This window comes from Bemisia tabaci, chromosome 3, assembly GCF_918797505.1.
Source record: "Bemisia tabaci chromosome 3, PGI_BMITA_v3".
NCBI classification, from domain to species: domain Eukaryota; kingdom Metazoa; phylum Arthropoda; class Insecta; order Hemiptera; family Aleyrodidae; genus Bemisia; species Bemisia tabaci.
In genome coordinates, this window is record NC_092795.1 from 47,996,284 (window position 1) to 48,013,610 (window position 17,327).

The 17,327-nt window shown below is 36.5% G+C and overlaps 1 protein-coding gene across 1 annotated transcript; it reads right to left on the reverse strand.

Annotated features, from left to right (window-relative positions):
- Window positions 1-1,758: 1,758 nt before the first annotated feature.
- Septin2 (septin 2) lies at window positions 1,759-16,614 on the reverse strand. Its single transcript, XM_019041706.2, has 9 exons — window positions 16,393-16,614; window positions 13,428-13,542; window positions 12,427-12,569; window positions 11,498-11,691; window positions 10,005-10,116; window positions 8,270-8,462; window positions 6,953-7,080; window positions 5,537-5,710; window positions 1,759-4,810 (listed from the first exon to the last, which is right to left on the reverse strand). The coding sequence occupies exons 1-9, from the start codon at window positions 16,444-16,446 to the stop codon at window positions 4,637-4,639; spliced, it is 1,287 nt and encodes a 428-aa protein (XP_018897251.1). The 5' UTR covers window positions 16,447-16,614; the 3' UTR covers window positions 1,759-4,636.
- Window positions 16,615-17,327: the final 713 nt, after the last annotated feature.

Sequence of the window (17,327 nt, forward strand, 5' to 3'; positions counted from 1 at the left end):
AACAATCCGCACTGTTATACCGCACAACTACCTTAAGCTTAAGCAGGTTTAAGGTTAAACTAACCTCAAGTATGTTTTAACAGAGTTGAATCTCTATAAATAATTCAACTTTTGTCAGATTATTTTTTGAAATGTAAAAATTAGACTATTGTTAAGAATGGCTCAGCACTCGCCAATCCTTTTTTTCTTCTTCAATTTTTCATTTCAACAAAGTACCCCATCCTGATGTAAATATTTCAAACTCAACATTCCTTCATTCGTAATTCAATCCCTATTTTTGTAAAATCTTCTCTACCTCTCCAAGTATCCCGTAATCTTCTTTATTTCTTTTCTTCTCATGTTGTAACTAGTCTCATTACTCTATCCACCTACCTAAGTCTCTACAGAATATTATACATTTATTGAAATATTGCATAAGATCGCTCATTTATACTTGTGTTGCTGTTTATTGATGCCTTACTGTTGCCTGGGGAAATTTCTGCATTGATCGGCAGATACTTCTTCTATATGTGCTGAATAGTTTGAGTGTCTTCTGTCTTCGCAGTTTTGATAGAACAACCCATGAAATTTCTTTAGCACTGACAAACCTAATGACTAGATGTTCGGAGTCTCATAAATCAGTAAGAGCAAAGGCAAAGTTGCTGAGATTAGGCAATTGATATTTTAGCGAGTGAGAAATGAAAAAAATACATGTTTCTTATTTTTCTAGAAAATAGCTCCTATAAACGTTTTCCCTCTCGAACAAAGGAACATATCTCGTCCGCACTGTTTCAATATTTCTGCGAATATTTTTTCATGGGAGAACCATTGCACAAATATCCGAGAATTTTAAGATCTCTTCTCACAAACGTAAATAAAAATTAACTGTACGTTTCAAGCAAATGTATGCAACGGTTTTTCAATGAAAAAATAATAATATAAATATAAATATAAAATAAAATGTCGATGAAAAATACTGGAACAGTGCAATCGAAAAGAGTTCATTTGTGCATGAGACGATAAAAAGTATGCAATTGCTGTTTTTGCTCTTAGGGATTTCAAGCCTTATTGACCTTATTGTAAGCGGTCTTTCATAATGTAAGTCAACATACAAGTATGTTATTGAGGTCTTTCAGGACTCCTGATTGAAAGAGTAAAGCAATGCAATCATTTAAGTGCGAGAGTTAAAATGCGAAATTGTGTTCAACCTGACAAAAATTGGCCTCTCATAATTCATTATGGTAGAATTATTAAACTACTTGAATATGATTCCCCCTTGTTTTGAACCTTAAAGTTTCCAGTTGCCATTTTTATTGTAAGTGAAGCTGTTACCATAGTTTTTAAAGATTTTTACAACATTGATAAAGTATTATTTTAATTTTGACTTGACATTATGTCTACTGAACCAAAACTTGGGTCATTAAAATTAGCATTGCTTTAAGAGCTGCTTTTAAAAGTCTGTTTTTGATGTAAGAGTTGAATAATTAAACTATATTTAATTGAATGGCTATGAGTTATTTTTTATTGTTCCAACCCTTTCCTAGAGATATTTGCACATCGCAACTAAATTTGATGGCGAAGAAATTATTTTATATTAATCCAAATTCTCTACTTTCTTTCAAAACCAAATTTTGTTTCTTTAAATTGTTCCAGTTTTCATCACAAAGCACATGCTAGCTGAGAGGTTATTTCCTACACTCATTTACTTATAGGAAATTTTGTTCTCTAAGAAAAATTTACAATTGGAAAAATTATTGAAACAAAAAATAGCACACAATATTGATAAATAAAAAATACAATTTATTACTTTTAATTATATTTTTTCCTCCCAAAAAGTTGAGGGTACAAATAAGAATAAATTATAAAATAAATGCAAAAACATTTGGACGATTATACTCAGTTCGTCCAGACTCAAATAAATTAATTCTGTCTTCTAGGGATCATAGACCAGTTCTTCCATGGAATAAACGAAGATATTTTCGAGATGAAATTCGTTCAAATTTAAACTACTAAATGATCCAATACACTGGTAGATGGATTACTGCATGTGTGTCTCTTATTTACTACACACTGAAGAATAAATTATTGATAGATGTCAGTGTTGTATTTTCATCAAGATGAAGAGGGTCCAGATTGGTAACTTCTACATTTGAATCAGTAAGAATGAAAACACATAAACTGGGCAAAATAAAACTGTTCAGGAGACACAAAAAACTGCACAGTAGGTGGATACACATTGCATTCGTTTCTCAAAGATTCTCATTCTTCTTCTTCGTTGTTTTTCTCATCATTTTGTTTGCTGTTTATTCACCTTAACTGTCAGTGCAGCGTGTAGATGCATTTACCCACGAGCAAAACTAAATCATAAACAAGAGAAAAGGTAAAAAAAAACCCGAGTTGGTGTGTTTCTATTCTTACTGATTTTTTTTCTCTTACTTTTTTTTCTTTTGAATGATTTAGTTTCGAGAACTTTTGATCAAAATAATGCATTCACCGTAAGTTGGTCCATGAATCCATAAGAAATATTACAAAAGATTATAAAAAACTTCTGGAGGGAAGTTGCTTGTTGATCGAATAGTATTAAAGTCAGGCTTTCAGAGCTTTCGTTTTAAGATGCTACAAACTAATTTTGATCTGAAAGCAATAATCACAATTGCTAAATCCTGAAAGGGAAAAATGTAAAAATATTCAAAATTAGCTGTATGGAAAAAAAGTGATGGTAGCTTGATGAGGAATTAAGTTCCTAATATTTCCTGCAGGATGAGAGTGAGAAAAAAAATGGTATTGACAGACAATACTAACAGCTGGAAAGTTCCTAAAAAGTAAAAATAAAACTGCATAGGTGTCGATACCTTTGTGATTATCATTGACTTACATTAAATTAACAACTGAAAAACCCAGACTAGTTAATACTGCTAATTAAGTAATGCACAAGACATAAAACATCAAAAGCAAAAGGGAACATAGTTGTAGAAGTCTGAAATATATATACAAGAGGTATCAGAGCCTTAGTGTAGCTGGAAGAAGTGGGTAAACAGATCAGAATGTTCTCCTATCATTAAAAGGAAGACTTACACCCAATGTCCCTAATTACAACCCTCTAATTATCACAGACGCAGCATCTGCGTTTGACTTAAAGGTTCCCTTTGTTGCATTTCCTCCATTATTGAATAACCTTCACTCAGTGGTAATCATTTATCAATCTAGGAAGGTATTGACTGTCACTTCCGAGCTGTTTCCCAATAAAATGTACTCTGATCCGTTTTAAAGATAGCCGATGTTCATTGTAAATGTGCACAGGCAGAACCTAGCTTGGTAATGAGAGGGTTGATATCGATTTTCCATGCAATAATTGGTATTCAGACTTTGACTACAAGAAACAAATATTACACCACTGAAGGAGGAGGACACTGCATTTTTTCGAGAAAATGCACATTAGATATCTGCGACAGTAAAACTTCAAGGCGGATGATATACTTCTGCCAATTTTTTTGTGACACAAAATAAGTGTGTATGTTCACTGGATAGAAAACATTCTTCCTTAGCTACACTATGACTACAACAAAGAACAAGCGAAGTAGATTGGTTGATAGATGAGGCACATGGTCAAGTCTAGAGACTCAATTCGAAGTCATGCTTAATACAATGTTCCCCTAACAGCGGTTCATATGCACTAAATTCGATGCCACAATACATAATTGTTTTGACTATCTTTCGAAAGAGTTGAACACATGAAATAGGAGAAACTACAGCTCGCAGATCCTCAGAAACAGATGCTCTGAAGGGTTCTTTACTAGCAGTGTTGCTGCAGTAAAATATGACTAACTTTGTGTCTGAATTATCGAAAAGATGTATCCAAAATCAATGGCTTAATACTACATAAATATTTTTTGGTTCTGTAGGGACTTCACTGCTTGTGAACAAGTCAAATTAGTTCAAGAGAAACGAGGATGGTTAGTGAAAGCTGTGACTGGATCAACCAGAAAAGATAACACAGTATATTTCTCACTTAATTTGAAACTATTACCTTTGTAAAGAACTTCAATGATACAATAAATTAATAAATAAATAATAATAATAAAGAGTAACGCCAAGAAATAAGATGGATTGAAATTCCACCTGAGATAACCAGCATGAATCATTTTCCCATATTTTTGTTGATTATCAATAGTTAAAAATGATGCAGAAAATTATGAAATGAACAGTCGAGAGACTTCAGTAAAATTGTAGAAAATCCAATTGAAGAGATAAAAAGTTCGATGTAATAAATAATTTGAATTAAAGAAAGAAAAAATGAGATTCAACAAATTTCTCGCCAGAAAGACGTTAATTAGCATCAGGTGACGTTTTTCTGAGAGTTAAGAAGTAGATTGGAGAAAGTTTTGATGGAGGTTATGAGAGAAAACTGATCATTCGGAATTTCCTATACACCTGGATAAAATTCGTAACTATAATGCACATCACAAAAGAGAAGCTTAAAAATTGCTTATAAATAAAGTGAAAATGACTTGAGTATTGGATAAATATTTCAGAGCATTATAAAAAAATCTGCTCAAAATTCAGGCTAATAGTACAGATTCCTTGATCAGCACTCCGTTGCCTCGTTTGGGGCAACAAACAGACTGGTGATGAGTTGGCACAAGTCCAAGCTGTAATATTATTTCTTTTTGCTCTTGCCCAATGTCAGAGTGTGACTGTTCCCCAAAGTCGCGAACTGTTGCTTGCGTCTGTTGAATTCGATGATATCCTCTTCAAGTTGTCGTCGGGAGTCTTCCAGCTTCCGTTTTTCTTCAGCATGTTCGCGCTTTAGGCGCTCAAACTTGGCCTGCAACTAAAAGACCAAAAGATGGTTACATCTGTTACTCTTTTATGCCACACTAAATTCATATAAAATTGAGGCCTGATTGTAATATCAAGAGTATAACACTTGGTAAGATTCACCCCGCAGATGGATTCTTACTTCTTAGAAATGCAGTAGGGGAAAAAAGGTTTTTAAATGCTTTTTGTTTCTTGTCTATTTCCCTTTTCTTTCAGATAAATTTTTAGAAACAGTTCTTTAGCAGGACTCGTTTTTCAGAGCAGATGGTGACATAGTCGTGATTAAGGATCAGTCGAATCTTAAATTTACGAAATTCGAAATTAAAATTTACACTCTAAATCACAAAACCAAATCCATTACCACTTAGATAAATAAAAGGGTATGTATCATTAAAATTTTGAAGGAGTGTGAAAGAGTTTAAACGTTGAGATGAAATTTTTAAGAAAAATTTGCTTCTTCACATTATATCTAATGGGAAATTGGGTGAATGTTCTACAAAAATGTTAGTGCTGTTCATACAGTTCTAGTTTAAGAAATGATATTGAGGCTACACAAAGAATCCTCACATCCAGCCAATGGCTCAGTTTCTAGAATTCCACAATTTTGGGTTTGATTATTCTTCACACCAAGTCAAAAACTTCATCAAAATTTGGCAAAATCTAAGATTGAACTGAATTCTTGCCCGATCATTATTTACAATGATGGGAAACAATAAGACTACGGAAAAGAGATACTTACATCAGCTTCAGCTTCTTTGATCTCTGCCTCCTTTTCCTTGACACGAACAATGAAGAGCTGGCGCATTTCATCTTCTTGTTTTTGGAGCTCTTGCAAGTGATTCGATCGCTTGTTTTGGAAAGACTCCTGGAAACTCACAGGCTTATTCTCTGAGTCTACATCGCTGAAACCCATCTGTGAGCATGATAAGACAAATTATCAATTGGAATTCAACATACATTTCATTCAACTATTCATTTTAGTGTTTTTACTTGACTTCCCTAGGTTGAGAAAATCCGAAAGAAAAACCTTTTCAAAGTTTACACGTGATTAAGTAGAATTGGAATGATTTTTCAACCAATTGCTGAAAACTTAGGAAAAGGCTTACTTAAGAATTTTTTCACTCACTTAAAATCAGTGAGGTAAATTTGCGAGTTTTTAACAAAAATTTGAGCTGAAGGAGACAAGACAAAGCTTGGCTAAACTATTCAAACTATAGAGCAAAACTTTCGTTGCCCAGTCTAAACAGTTTTATAGGATCAGCTTCCAGATCTGACCTCTGATTACACTTATATCTTTATTTTAATGTAATTACTTCAAAACAAAAAGAAAAAAATAAGGGATTGCATTCATTGCCTTACTAAGCAATTGATTCATTTTAGATCTTCAAAAGGCATTAGTTTCCATCGGATAGGTAAACATAGCTTTATTGGAGAAAAAGGCAAAGTCAGCATATTTCAATGCCCCTAAAAATAGTTATTCAAAAAAGGATCCAGCCAGATTTTAAAAGCTGTTTAACATCTAAAAGGCTGTAGAGAAAACGATGAAACTTGAGCTGCAGAGCTTCAAAGCTCTGCGTGTTTCTGTATACTCGTCCATGATGTAAGAAGTTTACTGTTGAGTTACCATAATGTCTAACTAAACCGCAGAAAAATGCGTTTTCAATTCATCAGGCTTAGTTAGCTGTTTACACTGCAAGGAGAATGTAGTTGGAGACAGTAATGCCATTAACTGCTTGCTAAGACTTGAGGAGGGTTATTGCTTATGGGGATCACTTTGATTTAAAAAAACGTTCTTGTTACCTAAAGTTAACTTCTCATCTTTTTGTGCTGACATTCTTCTCCCTTTATTGACTATCAACACTTTAGAACACAGGACTTTCTTCTATTAACATTTTTAAAATTAAATTTTTGAAAAATATTTCTCCTTATGTTGTTCAGCTGTAAATTTTGGAAATCATGTTCTTGGGTATTATTTCAAAGCACCCATTTTATGAATACAACATTCTAGAAACAGTTTCCTTTGAAAGATTTGACATCTGGAGTGTGCAATGGGTTTTAATTTCCTGACTTAGGTTGTGAAGGCAATTCTTTTTTTGACTCTCGAACTTTTGATGTATTTGCTCAACACTTGCAAACTAAAATGAGAAAAAAGTACCTGTTCGAGTCGCTTTTTACGATAAAGCTCATAATGTTGGGTGTGGGTCTTTTCCCGCATGTCCTCCATATTTGTGCGGATTAGCATCTCACGCAATTTCTTAAAGTCACAATGGGCTTCATTTTCAACTGAAAACAAAAGAATAAAGCATTTTATTTCCTACGTACCATGACGAACTGTTACATCCTAAGCTTCAAAATAAAAGAAAATACTCTCTGTAATTTGTCATGGACTAAATGAAATATTTATGTCCAAAATAAACAGTTGGAGCTTATCCTTCTACTTCTCAATTTTCATGTTTACTGCCTCTGAATGATGCCCTTCACTAACGAGTCACTGAATATGTACTAGTGATTTTTAATTAAATCACACTTCATGAGATTGCTCCATTTTCCGCTAGCCTGATCAATTACTTTAGTAGTATAGCGTCCAGTGAGAAACACTGCTAATAAGCAATTAGTAAAACCAGACTCTTCCAAACTCACTACAGTGACGTCAAGTTAATTTGAAGTTTGAGGGACTTTTTTCTCTCTCTCTGTGAATCTCTCCTTCCGAGTTAACAAGATTACTAATAGTAGAGGGCAATTTGCATCGGTTTGTTTTTCGGCATGAATTATTGTTGTATGCTCGTGCCTCTTTTTTCTTCTTCTTTTTTAATTATTAAATTAGACAAATCAATTCTTAACCTATCATAAAAAAAAAATAGATGTGTATAACAAAAAAAAAATGTAGTTTTTAAACAAGGTATCAGCCATTGATTTTTTATGTACAGATTTTCCCAAACGACCGAGAAACTCAATTGAGGAGAGTTGGGTGTGGGTAACGCAATCAGGCGTGGTGTTAGCGCCACTACCAGTTTCTTGTTAGCGATCGTCAGGAGTGTATAGACAGCCAGTCCTGATTTGAAGCTCGAACACTCTGAGATGCCGTGCAAATCAGAATGCCGAACTCCGGCAGGAACCGCACTAGCAGTGCAGCTCACGCCTTCTACTGTTAGCTACCCAAAAACTAAGTTTTACTTCTGGCAGCTGGTTGCGAACGCGACTTGCAAGCCAACCTGAAGGCCTCCAATGGAGAAAATTTGAGCAATCCATTTACAGACGTGTCACTCATGTTGCTGCATTCTCAGTTGAATGGGAAAATATATACATAAAAAATCGATGGCTGATACCGCGTTCAAAAACTGCATTTCTTATAAATGACAGCCAAAATCAAACTTTTAATTTCAAATAAAAAAAATATAAATGTGTAAAACAAATAAATATTTCAAATATATATAAAATAAAAAATGTTCATTTGAATAAAGAAATAGTAGACCTTCGACAGTTCCCCATGGGTATTGTCTAGCTCGTGTCATCTTGTTGCCAACTCGGACAAAATCGCTGCTACCAACAACAGCAAACGGCACATGAGAATTCATCTGAGAGTTTACTTCAGATACAGACTCATCATCTGTTGGGAACTTGTACAGGCGAACTCCATTTGCGTTCAACTCCTGGATGATTTTAGCCTAAAATCAAAACCAAAAATGAGAATTTAAAATCTGAAGAAAGGAAGGAAATGAAGTCAATCAACAAGGTTCTGTTATCCATGGCACTTGTAAATCTTTTGTTCATCAAGCAAAGCCGATTTGTACATTGGTATCAATTTGACTACAACTTTCAAGATGAAAGATACGTAAGATGTACAAGTGTCATTAAGTTGCACCACAGAAAAGAGTGAAGAAATTCACAGGCTCGCAGAGAGGTTGGAGGAGAAAATGGCACAAAATATGAAATGACTTGACTTTGATTTGATTCCGTTACTAAAACCTTTCAAGAGCATGGGCGTAAAGAGGCAATTTCTGTGTACTATTTTATAAAAAGAAGGAATAGTGAATATTAACGAAGAAAGATCGACACAATCAAATGCCAGTATAAAGAAACAGTACAAACAGTAACAAATTGTTACGTCTAAACGCCTTTTCAGGACTTGTCTTCAACAGAGAGTAAATGTTATGCCACATGGTACTATGGATTATATTTTGAAATGATATTTTTTTCAGTTTACCTGTCTGAGGAAGAGGAAGCGACTCTTTGCAATCACAGAATACAAAATCCAAAAATTACAAAATGGGCCTGTTGCAAACTTTTGCTAGAGCAAAAATAGAGAGTTGCTCCTTACAGATAATGTCTCAAAAATCACGATGAGCACATCGATAAACTCTGAAATGCACTCCAAACTTCACAATCTGCGTGAGAAATTTGGGTTTTTTTATGATTCCCACTTCAAACAGGATACTACAGCACAGGTGAATATTTCGTTAGAGGAGTTGTTTCATTCAATCCCTGCTCAACATGACCGACGCTTCCACATGCAAGTTGAGGAGAGCACAAGGTCAATCAAGGGGGATATCTAATAACGCAAGAAAAATGTGAATGTAAACACGCCGATTATTATCAGGTGGTTAGAATCATCGTCCCATCACACATGTTTTGGCGGATTGGTATCGACTATGTTGAATATTGCCTAGTATCCTTGTGGATACTAGGGGGGATACTACCGAGGGATTGGATGGAATGACTCCTTTAACAAAATGTTGACCTGTGCTGCGATTTTGTTTTCGAAGCGAGTAGCTCAAAAAAGCGCAAATTGTGAAGTAAGGAGTGCATTTCAGACTTTGCCCATGCGCTCATCGTGATTTTTGAGACACTTTCTATGCGTAATAAATCCTATTTTTGCTCTGGCAAAAGTTTGCAACAGGCCCATTGTAAGTTAGTACAATATGTAACGTTTGTAATTAAGTAGTTCCTAATTTTAGAGATATTCATGTAATTTGCTTTGATAGTTTTCCATTTCAACTTTTTTAGGCTTCTGAGCCTAAGAAATTTTGATACTGTGAAATTTTTAAGGGTTTTCAACTTTCAAATTTAAAGTTGTTGGGGCTTGTAGAACCATTTTCTATGAAACCCACCCATTCATGTAAAATATCACTAATTTTTTATGCCACTTGAGAGAAAGGTCAACTAAAGACGAAATTTATAGTAAAACTAAATAAGTGCAGTTTCATTACCTTGAATTTCTGCAATTCTGTTTTGGAGATGGTGTCTGCTTTCGCTATTATTGGGATGATGTTGACTTTGGTATCCAGCTGTTTCATACAAACAAGGTCAATTGACTTCAATCTAAAGAATGAAAAAAGACAAGAAAATATTAGAGAATCTCTTTGTAATAATTAAAAAAAATATCAAGTAAAGATAAGGAAAATTCACTGTGCGATGTACCTTTCTCTATAAAGCTCAGATCTCTTTTCTGTTGGAAAAGGATCCATATCACAGACCTACTTAAGTAAGGGCATGGTGTTTTAGGGTGCCAAATTATGGTAGATTTCGCTAACTAAATCACTGTATCACAATGAAAGTACTGAAATTTGCGAAGGAAATGAATACTTCAATTAAAATTGTCAGCTGCTAATATGGATGTAATGCCCTGATTTAAAGGAGGTTGCCATAGAATGATAAGTACCAGAGGGGCAAACGTTGGCCATTTCTGTCTCAATTCTTGAAATACCCGCCGCCCTATCTTGGCCTAGGATTCCAAATTATCCTCCCAACACAGTTTCATGCCTTCCCCACTTTTGTCCAGTGGTCCCTTCTTTACCATCTTTTTCCAATTTCCTGCTTAAATGGTTCCAACTTGCTTAAAAATAGTGACTATAAAAGGAACCATCAGTTACCTTTCTGTTTGGTAATTAATCTATGTATCTACTATGTTTAGGAGATCCTACGGGTAGTGGAACTGCGTCCTTATTGACCCTTGCACTGAACACTTATAAAAGTAAAGTGCAATGAGTTACAATCACTATCATTGAGTTTACAAATCCTTCAAAAAATTCTAGGCATCTGCATGTCAACTTTCAAAAATATTACTCCGTTCAAGACACACACCTGAGCGAGTCTGAAGAGAAGAGAAAAGAGTTTCATGACAAGACAAACTATTATCTTTGATTAGTTTGTAATGACCTCGCAACGGTTGACACATGGAATTTTTTTTATACAATTAGTTGTATTTTGTTTTTTGCCATATTGGGCTATCAGAGTATGATGTTTTGAATTATGTTTGACTCATGCCATCAGAAAGAGGGTGCAGGCATTTTTAGGGTGGCTATTACACAGTGCAATGTGGTTACCATTTCTACAGTTGCATGATGATTATTAGTTCTAACACTCTTGAGTATCTGATGGTCGAGTCATGGCTGGTGGGAGCGCTTTGGTCAGCTTACGCCGATTGAAGTGGTCCGACTTGGCAACAAATGGAAATTTGAGCAATGACCTGCTATTGGTCAATTATTCTAACTTCTCATGATGGGCGGTCATCAGTACCGCATAATAGATCATCACTCTGATGGCCACAGAAAAAATGCGACTGTAGATGTACACAAAGTTTGACTTTTGTCCTATCGTACGATGATATTGCTCTAGAGTATAAAAATGTGTTGTATGAATGGAGGAAAGAGAGCTTTAATTTTTAACGGAATTTGTTTTTCTGAAATTTAACAGAACTTACCCATGACCTGTGGGACAGATGAAGTAGAGGCACACATGAGTTCTTGTGTCATGGTACATTGAAAGGGATCGTTTGATTTTTAATTCCTCTTGCAGGTACGCCTCAAACTGGGCATCAATGTAGTCCACAATGGATTTAAAGCTGTCTTCTTTGTTAATTTGGTCACCGTACCCGACAGTATCAACAATGGTCAGCTATTGAAAGAAAAAAGAAAAAAAAAACCTGCTTTGAGAATCAACAATTGGATCTTCAGTAAAAGTTTGGATTGAAGCCGGTGCATAAATCTGCAGGAAAATTTATTATTTCCTCATGTTATTAATTAACTGTCATACCTAAGAGAAAAAAATTAATCAAATAAAAAACATTGCTAACGCGAAGTATTAAGTTACCAATCGGATCACGGCACAGTGGGTACATTAGACAACGTTTAACCATAAGAAAGCCATCGTGAGGCTCCTTGTAAATTGCGTTGGGTCCCTAATAACTCTAATTGAACCTCTCAGTTCAAAAACGAGCCACCTCTGGTTTTTTACAATGTTCATTTTTTTTGCGCAGGAACACCTCTTTTTCAGCTGATGTGGTATTTATCGTCTCCTGAAAACTTTCATTTTTCCGAGATAGGTCATTTTCGAACTGAGAGATTCACTTATTGTGTAAAAGAGTTAACTTGTACATATAAAAAACTTAGTGTTTGAACAACATTTTGAAAAATGTTTCTCCAAGAGTTCAGGAGAGTAATAAAAAACATATTCAAACAGTATTTTCCCACAGGTTGTCTTGATTCCTGTTTTACTACTAAGTTGAAGTCAAAATCGTCCGATGTTTCTTTTTCCAAAAACAATCTTGGATATGTTCTTGCCTCACTGTCGAAAGCAACAGGTTACGCTTGCAAGTACCTTTATTTTCATGAAAGATATCAAGAATCTCACCTTGAGTCGGACGCTGCTTTCTTGTAGTTCATATGTGTGAGACTTCAATTTAACACTGGGTAAGGTGTGTGGTGCTGGAGAAGAGTCGAAGTTGGTGTTAAACAGGGAATCGACCAGAGTGGATTTTCCAAGTCCAGTTTCACCTGAAATGTACAATAAGTAAATATGAGGAAAAAAATAACATTTTGCTGCATACTACATGAAATAGGATGGGTCGTTTATATGTGACAGAATTTTCAATGGATAGTGTAGCTTTAAGATTTGTAAAAAAATGCTGAACACAATGTTTTTAGGTCCAACATTAGCATATAGGACACCTTTAAAAAACATATTAGATCAATTTATCTGTGACTGCAGTAAAAAATTACCATAGTACAAAAAATATAAATAAAAATATTTAACAGTAAAAAAAACACTACTCAATGTAAGTCCGCAACGATGTACCTTGTTTGTGGTGTTTGAAAATTTCCAATCATATTTTATTTTATTTTTTAAGTAGAACAAATCGACATTATTTCTTGAAGTTTTTGCAGAATTTTCTTGAAACGAAGAAAAATAATCACGGCAGTTTTTAAGAATTGCCGTAGAGTAGGTTTTCATTTAAAAAAATAAAGGATGACAGGAAGTCTACAACGTTGCAAACAGAGATACACGGTTGCGGACTTACACCGTCGTACTATTTTCAATACTGTGAAAGTGCCTTTAGCACTTTAAGAGGGGCAAATTTCAAACTCAAAGGTGCTCTACATTATTATCACTGTCTTTTCTAGAAAATTTCTGATCATCTTTTTTGTTTGTAAGAGCAATTAGAGACTGATTCTGTTATGCTCTTTTATCAATGACTAATTCAGTGATGTCTGTAATGTGCCAAAATGAATCTTGTCAAAAACTTAAGCTCACAATTTATTCTATTGAATCATTTTATCTCTTCTTAGCATATCATGCTGAACTGGTTTACCAATGATTGTTATGCATTGCTATCATTTCTATGGATTACGTACCAATACAAAGGATGTTGAAAATGAAACCTTGTTGAACGGATTTGTTCACCAACTGGTCCGGTAAACTATCGAATCCAACATGGCCTGAGAGTTTCAGGTTTCGCAGATTCTCAGCCTGTTTAAAACAAAAGAGTTACATCGTAGATTAATACATTCTCAAGTATGAGGTGTTATTTTCATTAATTACCCAATTTCCAAGTCCACTTACTTAATTTCGCTAGTATCTTTGACATTGATACCTAAAATCTTGAAAAATGCCAAAATACTGCAATCAACAATAACAAACTGCATTGGATTGCAAATTGTATTAAAGCACTTAATTCAAAGAACTTTCAGTAGCTACTTAAGTGTACATTTGCAAAAGATGGCCTTCGACTAGATTACTGACAGCTGTTGAATAGTGTTTTTGGATCAGCAGCCTGATTGTTGAAATTTTGTGTTTGTCGGGTAGAGAGTCGAGTGTTCAGCAGAGATTCACTCCTGAATTCCGAAGGCAGGACTTACAAAAAATCCTGCCGAATTTCCATCGCAAACTGTCTGGTGCGCAGTCGGGAGCATCGATGTTCCCTTTCTGCAGACTCTAGGCACTCCGCACCCGGAGAAGGATTTTCTGTCAGTCCTCGCCTCAGGCAGAGATTCAGCCCCTGAGCTCTGAAGGAAGGACTGACAAAAACTCCTGCGGACCAAGACGGAATCTTTTAAAGTGAAACGTCCCTTTATGTAAAAGAAAAATCTGCACAATTGCTCTTCTTTTATTTATAGGGTACGGAATTCGAAGTAAAACGACCGTAGGCGTAAGGAATACAAAAAATACTAATAGGAAATTTCAAAATTACTCTTTGGGGCCGTCCATAAATTACGAAAGGCAATTTTTCCGATTTTTATGACCCCCCCCCCCTCTTCTATCGTTTAAATGCATAATTTAATAAAAAAAATGGTGTTGAAACAAATCGGTATTGTTTTAAACATTACTAATCGCTGGTAGGAGATCATGAAAAATAACAGTTGTATTGAAAAAATAACAGTTTTTAAATTCAAAAAGTTCAGAAAAATTACATTTTAACCAAAAAACATTAAACGTCTAAAAAACGAAATTTGGACTAGTAAGTCTTTAAATTAACGGAATTTGGAAGAAACAAAATTTTTGCGTTTGGCTTACGTATAGGCATAGGTAAGGCACCTCTGGACCTCCTCCCGGCTCCCTGTAAGTGCATTAGGTACGTAATTTGCGGACGGCCTCTTTGTAAAGGCATACTTACATTTATTTGTTTATACTGCCCACTGATGTTACATTTATTTCTGTCTTCGGAGTCTGCTTTTTCCTCTAAAAAAAATTATTGGACGGTCTACGTAAGATTATTAGGGCCCTACACCCTAGGTCCAGAGGTTTCTCTGCAAGAGGAGCCCTTTTCAATTACGTGCGCAAAAATGCACGCCTCACTCTTATTTTATGGAAAAAAGTATTTCTTTACGGCCACTCGCGGCATTTATGACATAATGTGTAATATAATGACGTCAAAATTTTAGCATAGAGGGACGCGAACCGCGGACTCTTCCACTCCGGAGGCGAGCGCTTTGCCACAGGGCTACAGCGACTGACGAGAAATTGTTACATAATTGCTAATACATAAGTGCAATGGAAGTTCTCTCTTTCTCCACCAGAGCTGAGAGCATACACGCATCGGTGTCACGCTCCCGCTTACTGATGATCTGCGGCAGGATTTTCTGTAAGTCTAGCCTTCCGGGCCAAGAGTGAATCTCTGCTAAACTCTAACGCCGTCGGGTAGACATAGATGACATAGGTTAAAAGGCGGAGCGTGATTCGTCGGCTATGTCTTATTGCTGCTTCGTCGTGCCTATGTCAAGTGGCACTCACAACAAGCTAACAGCACCTGTTACGTTTCTGACAGTATGTCATTCATTCTACCTGACAAAGCTGCGTTAAAATAGCGAAAAGACATAGCCGACAAATCATGCTCCGCCTTTTAACGTATGTCATATATGTCTACCCGACAAACACAAAGTTTCAACAATCAGGCTACAGAGCAGCATTGTGGGTTAAAATTTTTGCAGTGTAGTTTCTCATTGATATGTAGGAGAAAGCCATGTGTTGAAAAATTAATTGCGAACGGATGCTTGTTAAAAAGAGCGGTTGCAACTATATATATATATGTCGCTTTTATAGCGCTCTTTGGCGCTGTGCGACGCCTAATCGCCACAAAGCTCGGTCTTCCCACAGGTCATCAGGGAGTTGACAATCTCTTATCTCATTTAACACCCCCTGTCGCCAACCTCTCACTGGGCGTCCCCTACGTCTCCTCCCAGGAGGAACCCAATCAAGCATCTTTTTTGGCAGCCTCTCTTCCGTCATCCTATTGACATGACCATACCAAACAAGTTGTTTGGTCATGACGTCGAACACGATGTCATTTTCGACTTCCATTATCTGACGCACTCTATCATTACGGACCCGATCTCTCCTAGAAATTCCTGCTGACCTTCGCCAGAAATCCATCTCCGTTGCTCTTAGCATATCCTGTGTCCGTTTCTTCAGCTGCCAAACTTCACATCCGTATGTTAATATACTTTTGACTACAGCGTTGTATATCCTCCTATAGCGGTTGCAACTATAAGGTGGAAAGAATGCTCTGAAGGTATCCCCTTGTATAACGAGGCCAGAAATCAAGGCAAAACTGAAGAGCCCAGGCTAGCCTCTTCCACATAAAGGTTTTGGCGGAAAATTTACAATATTCTTCTGAGTTTGCTCTGCGGTCAGAAAATTTACATTCACAATGCGACAGTTACACCTGTGTTTACATAACCTCGAATTCCGATGGAAGCAGATGTAAGCTTCCCAAACTCAAAGTTTGTGAGATTCCATTCAGTGCTAAGAAACGCAGTTTTCGAGGAAAAGGAGTTTCCATCGAGTTGTGTGGGGTAAACAGTTAAACTTTCAGGTACTTACAGCTTTAGCTACATCAACGGCTGCCATCTTGGACTCTAATTTTTTCTCGACCATGGTTCTGTTAAAACTGTTGCTTTCACGACCGTGACGCACTTGCAAACGTCAATTTCTCGCGAATCGCTGAACCAAGAGAAAGCACCTGGACCGTGGAGATAACAACTCTCACGACAAATGAAATTGAGCGGTCCACCCTACTCCAATCCACTCAGTTGGTCGGTTACTGCTGAACATTGACGTATAATACAATCTAGACCGCGCATTGGGCCCGACTTTGGGCAGGGAAGGTAAGACAGCTAGGGGGGTAAAGACGCGCCTTCAGCTTAGTTGATACCGCCGGATATACGAGCTAAGTGTACCCGTATCAGGCAACGGCACTGTCAAGACTGGCATTTCCACGAATTCCACCATTGTCTCGCCGGTACACTTGCTGTGTGTTGCTGGTTGCCTATCGTCTCGCTTGAATTTCGTAATGCGCGGTCTAGATTGTATTATACGTCAATGCTGCTGAAGCGATTTCACCGAATCGCTCACTTGGCCCTTGACAGCCGCGCACTCGCTACAAAGACAGCACCTGCTAAACACTACGGAGCACGTTTAGCAGGAAACTTCCGATGAAAATTGAACTTATAAATCAAATTGAACTTCTGAAGCACACAATCTCTTTTGGCCCCTTGCGGCTTGGAAAAGAAAACAGAACAGTGTTCCCAGGTGCTCCTATCTTAAAATGTCCGTACGCTCTCCGGATGAACTCGGGGAGGCTCGTGTATATCCGTGCCGCTCCGTGCTCCGTCCGTGTTCCGTGAATTCCGTTTCCGTTTCCGGTTCCGGCTGTTTTGTTGATAATGTTGATGTTCTCTTGATCTCTTGTGACATTCAAGTACCTATGTCCTCTAGAAAGCATTGACAGGAAAAAATAATCGGAACAATTATAGGTG

Coding starts and splice junctions, on each gene's coding strand:
- Septin2 (XM_019041706.2), bottom strand. CDS start 16,446: ATGGTCGAGAAAAAATTAGAGTCCAAGATGGCAGCCGTTGATGTAGCT. Junction 12,570..13,427: donor TTTCAACATCCTTTGTATTG/GTACGTAATCCA, acceptor TGTACATTTCAG/GTGAAACTGGACTTGGAAAA. Junction 5,711..6,952: donor GTAAAAAGCGACTCGAACAG/GTACTTTTTTCT, acceptor TCATGCTCACAG/ATGGGTTTCAGCGATGTAGA.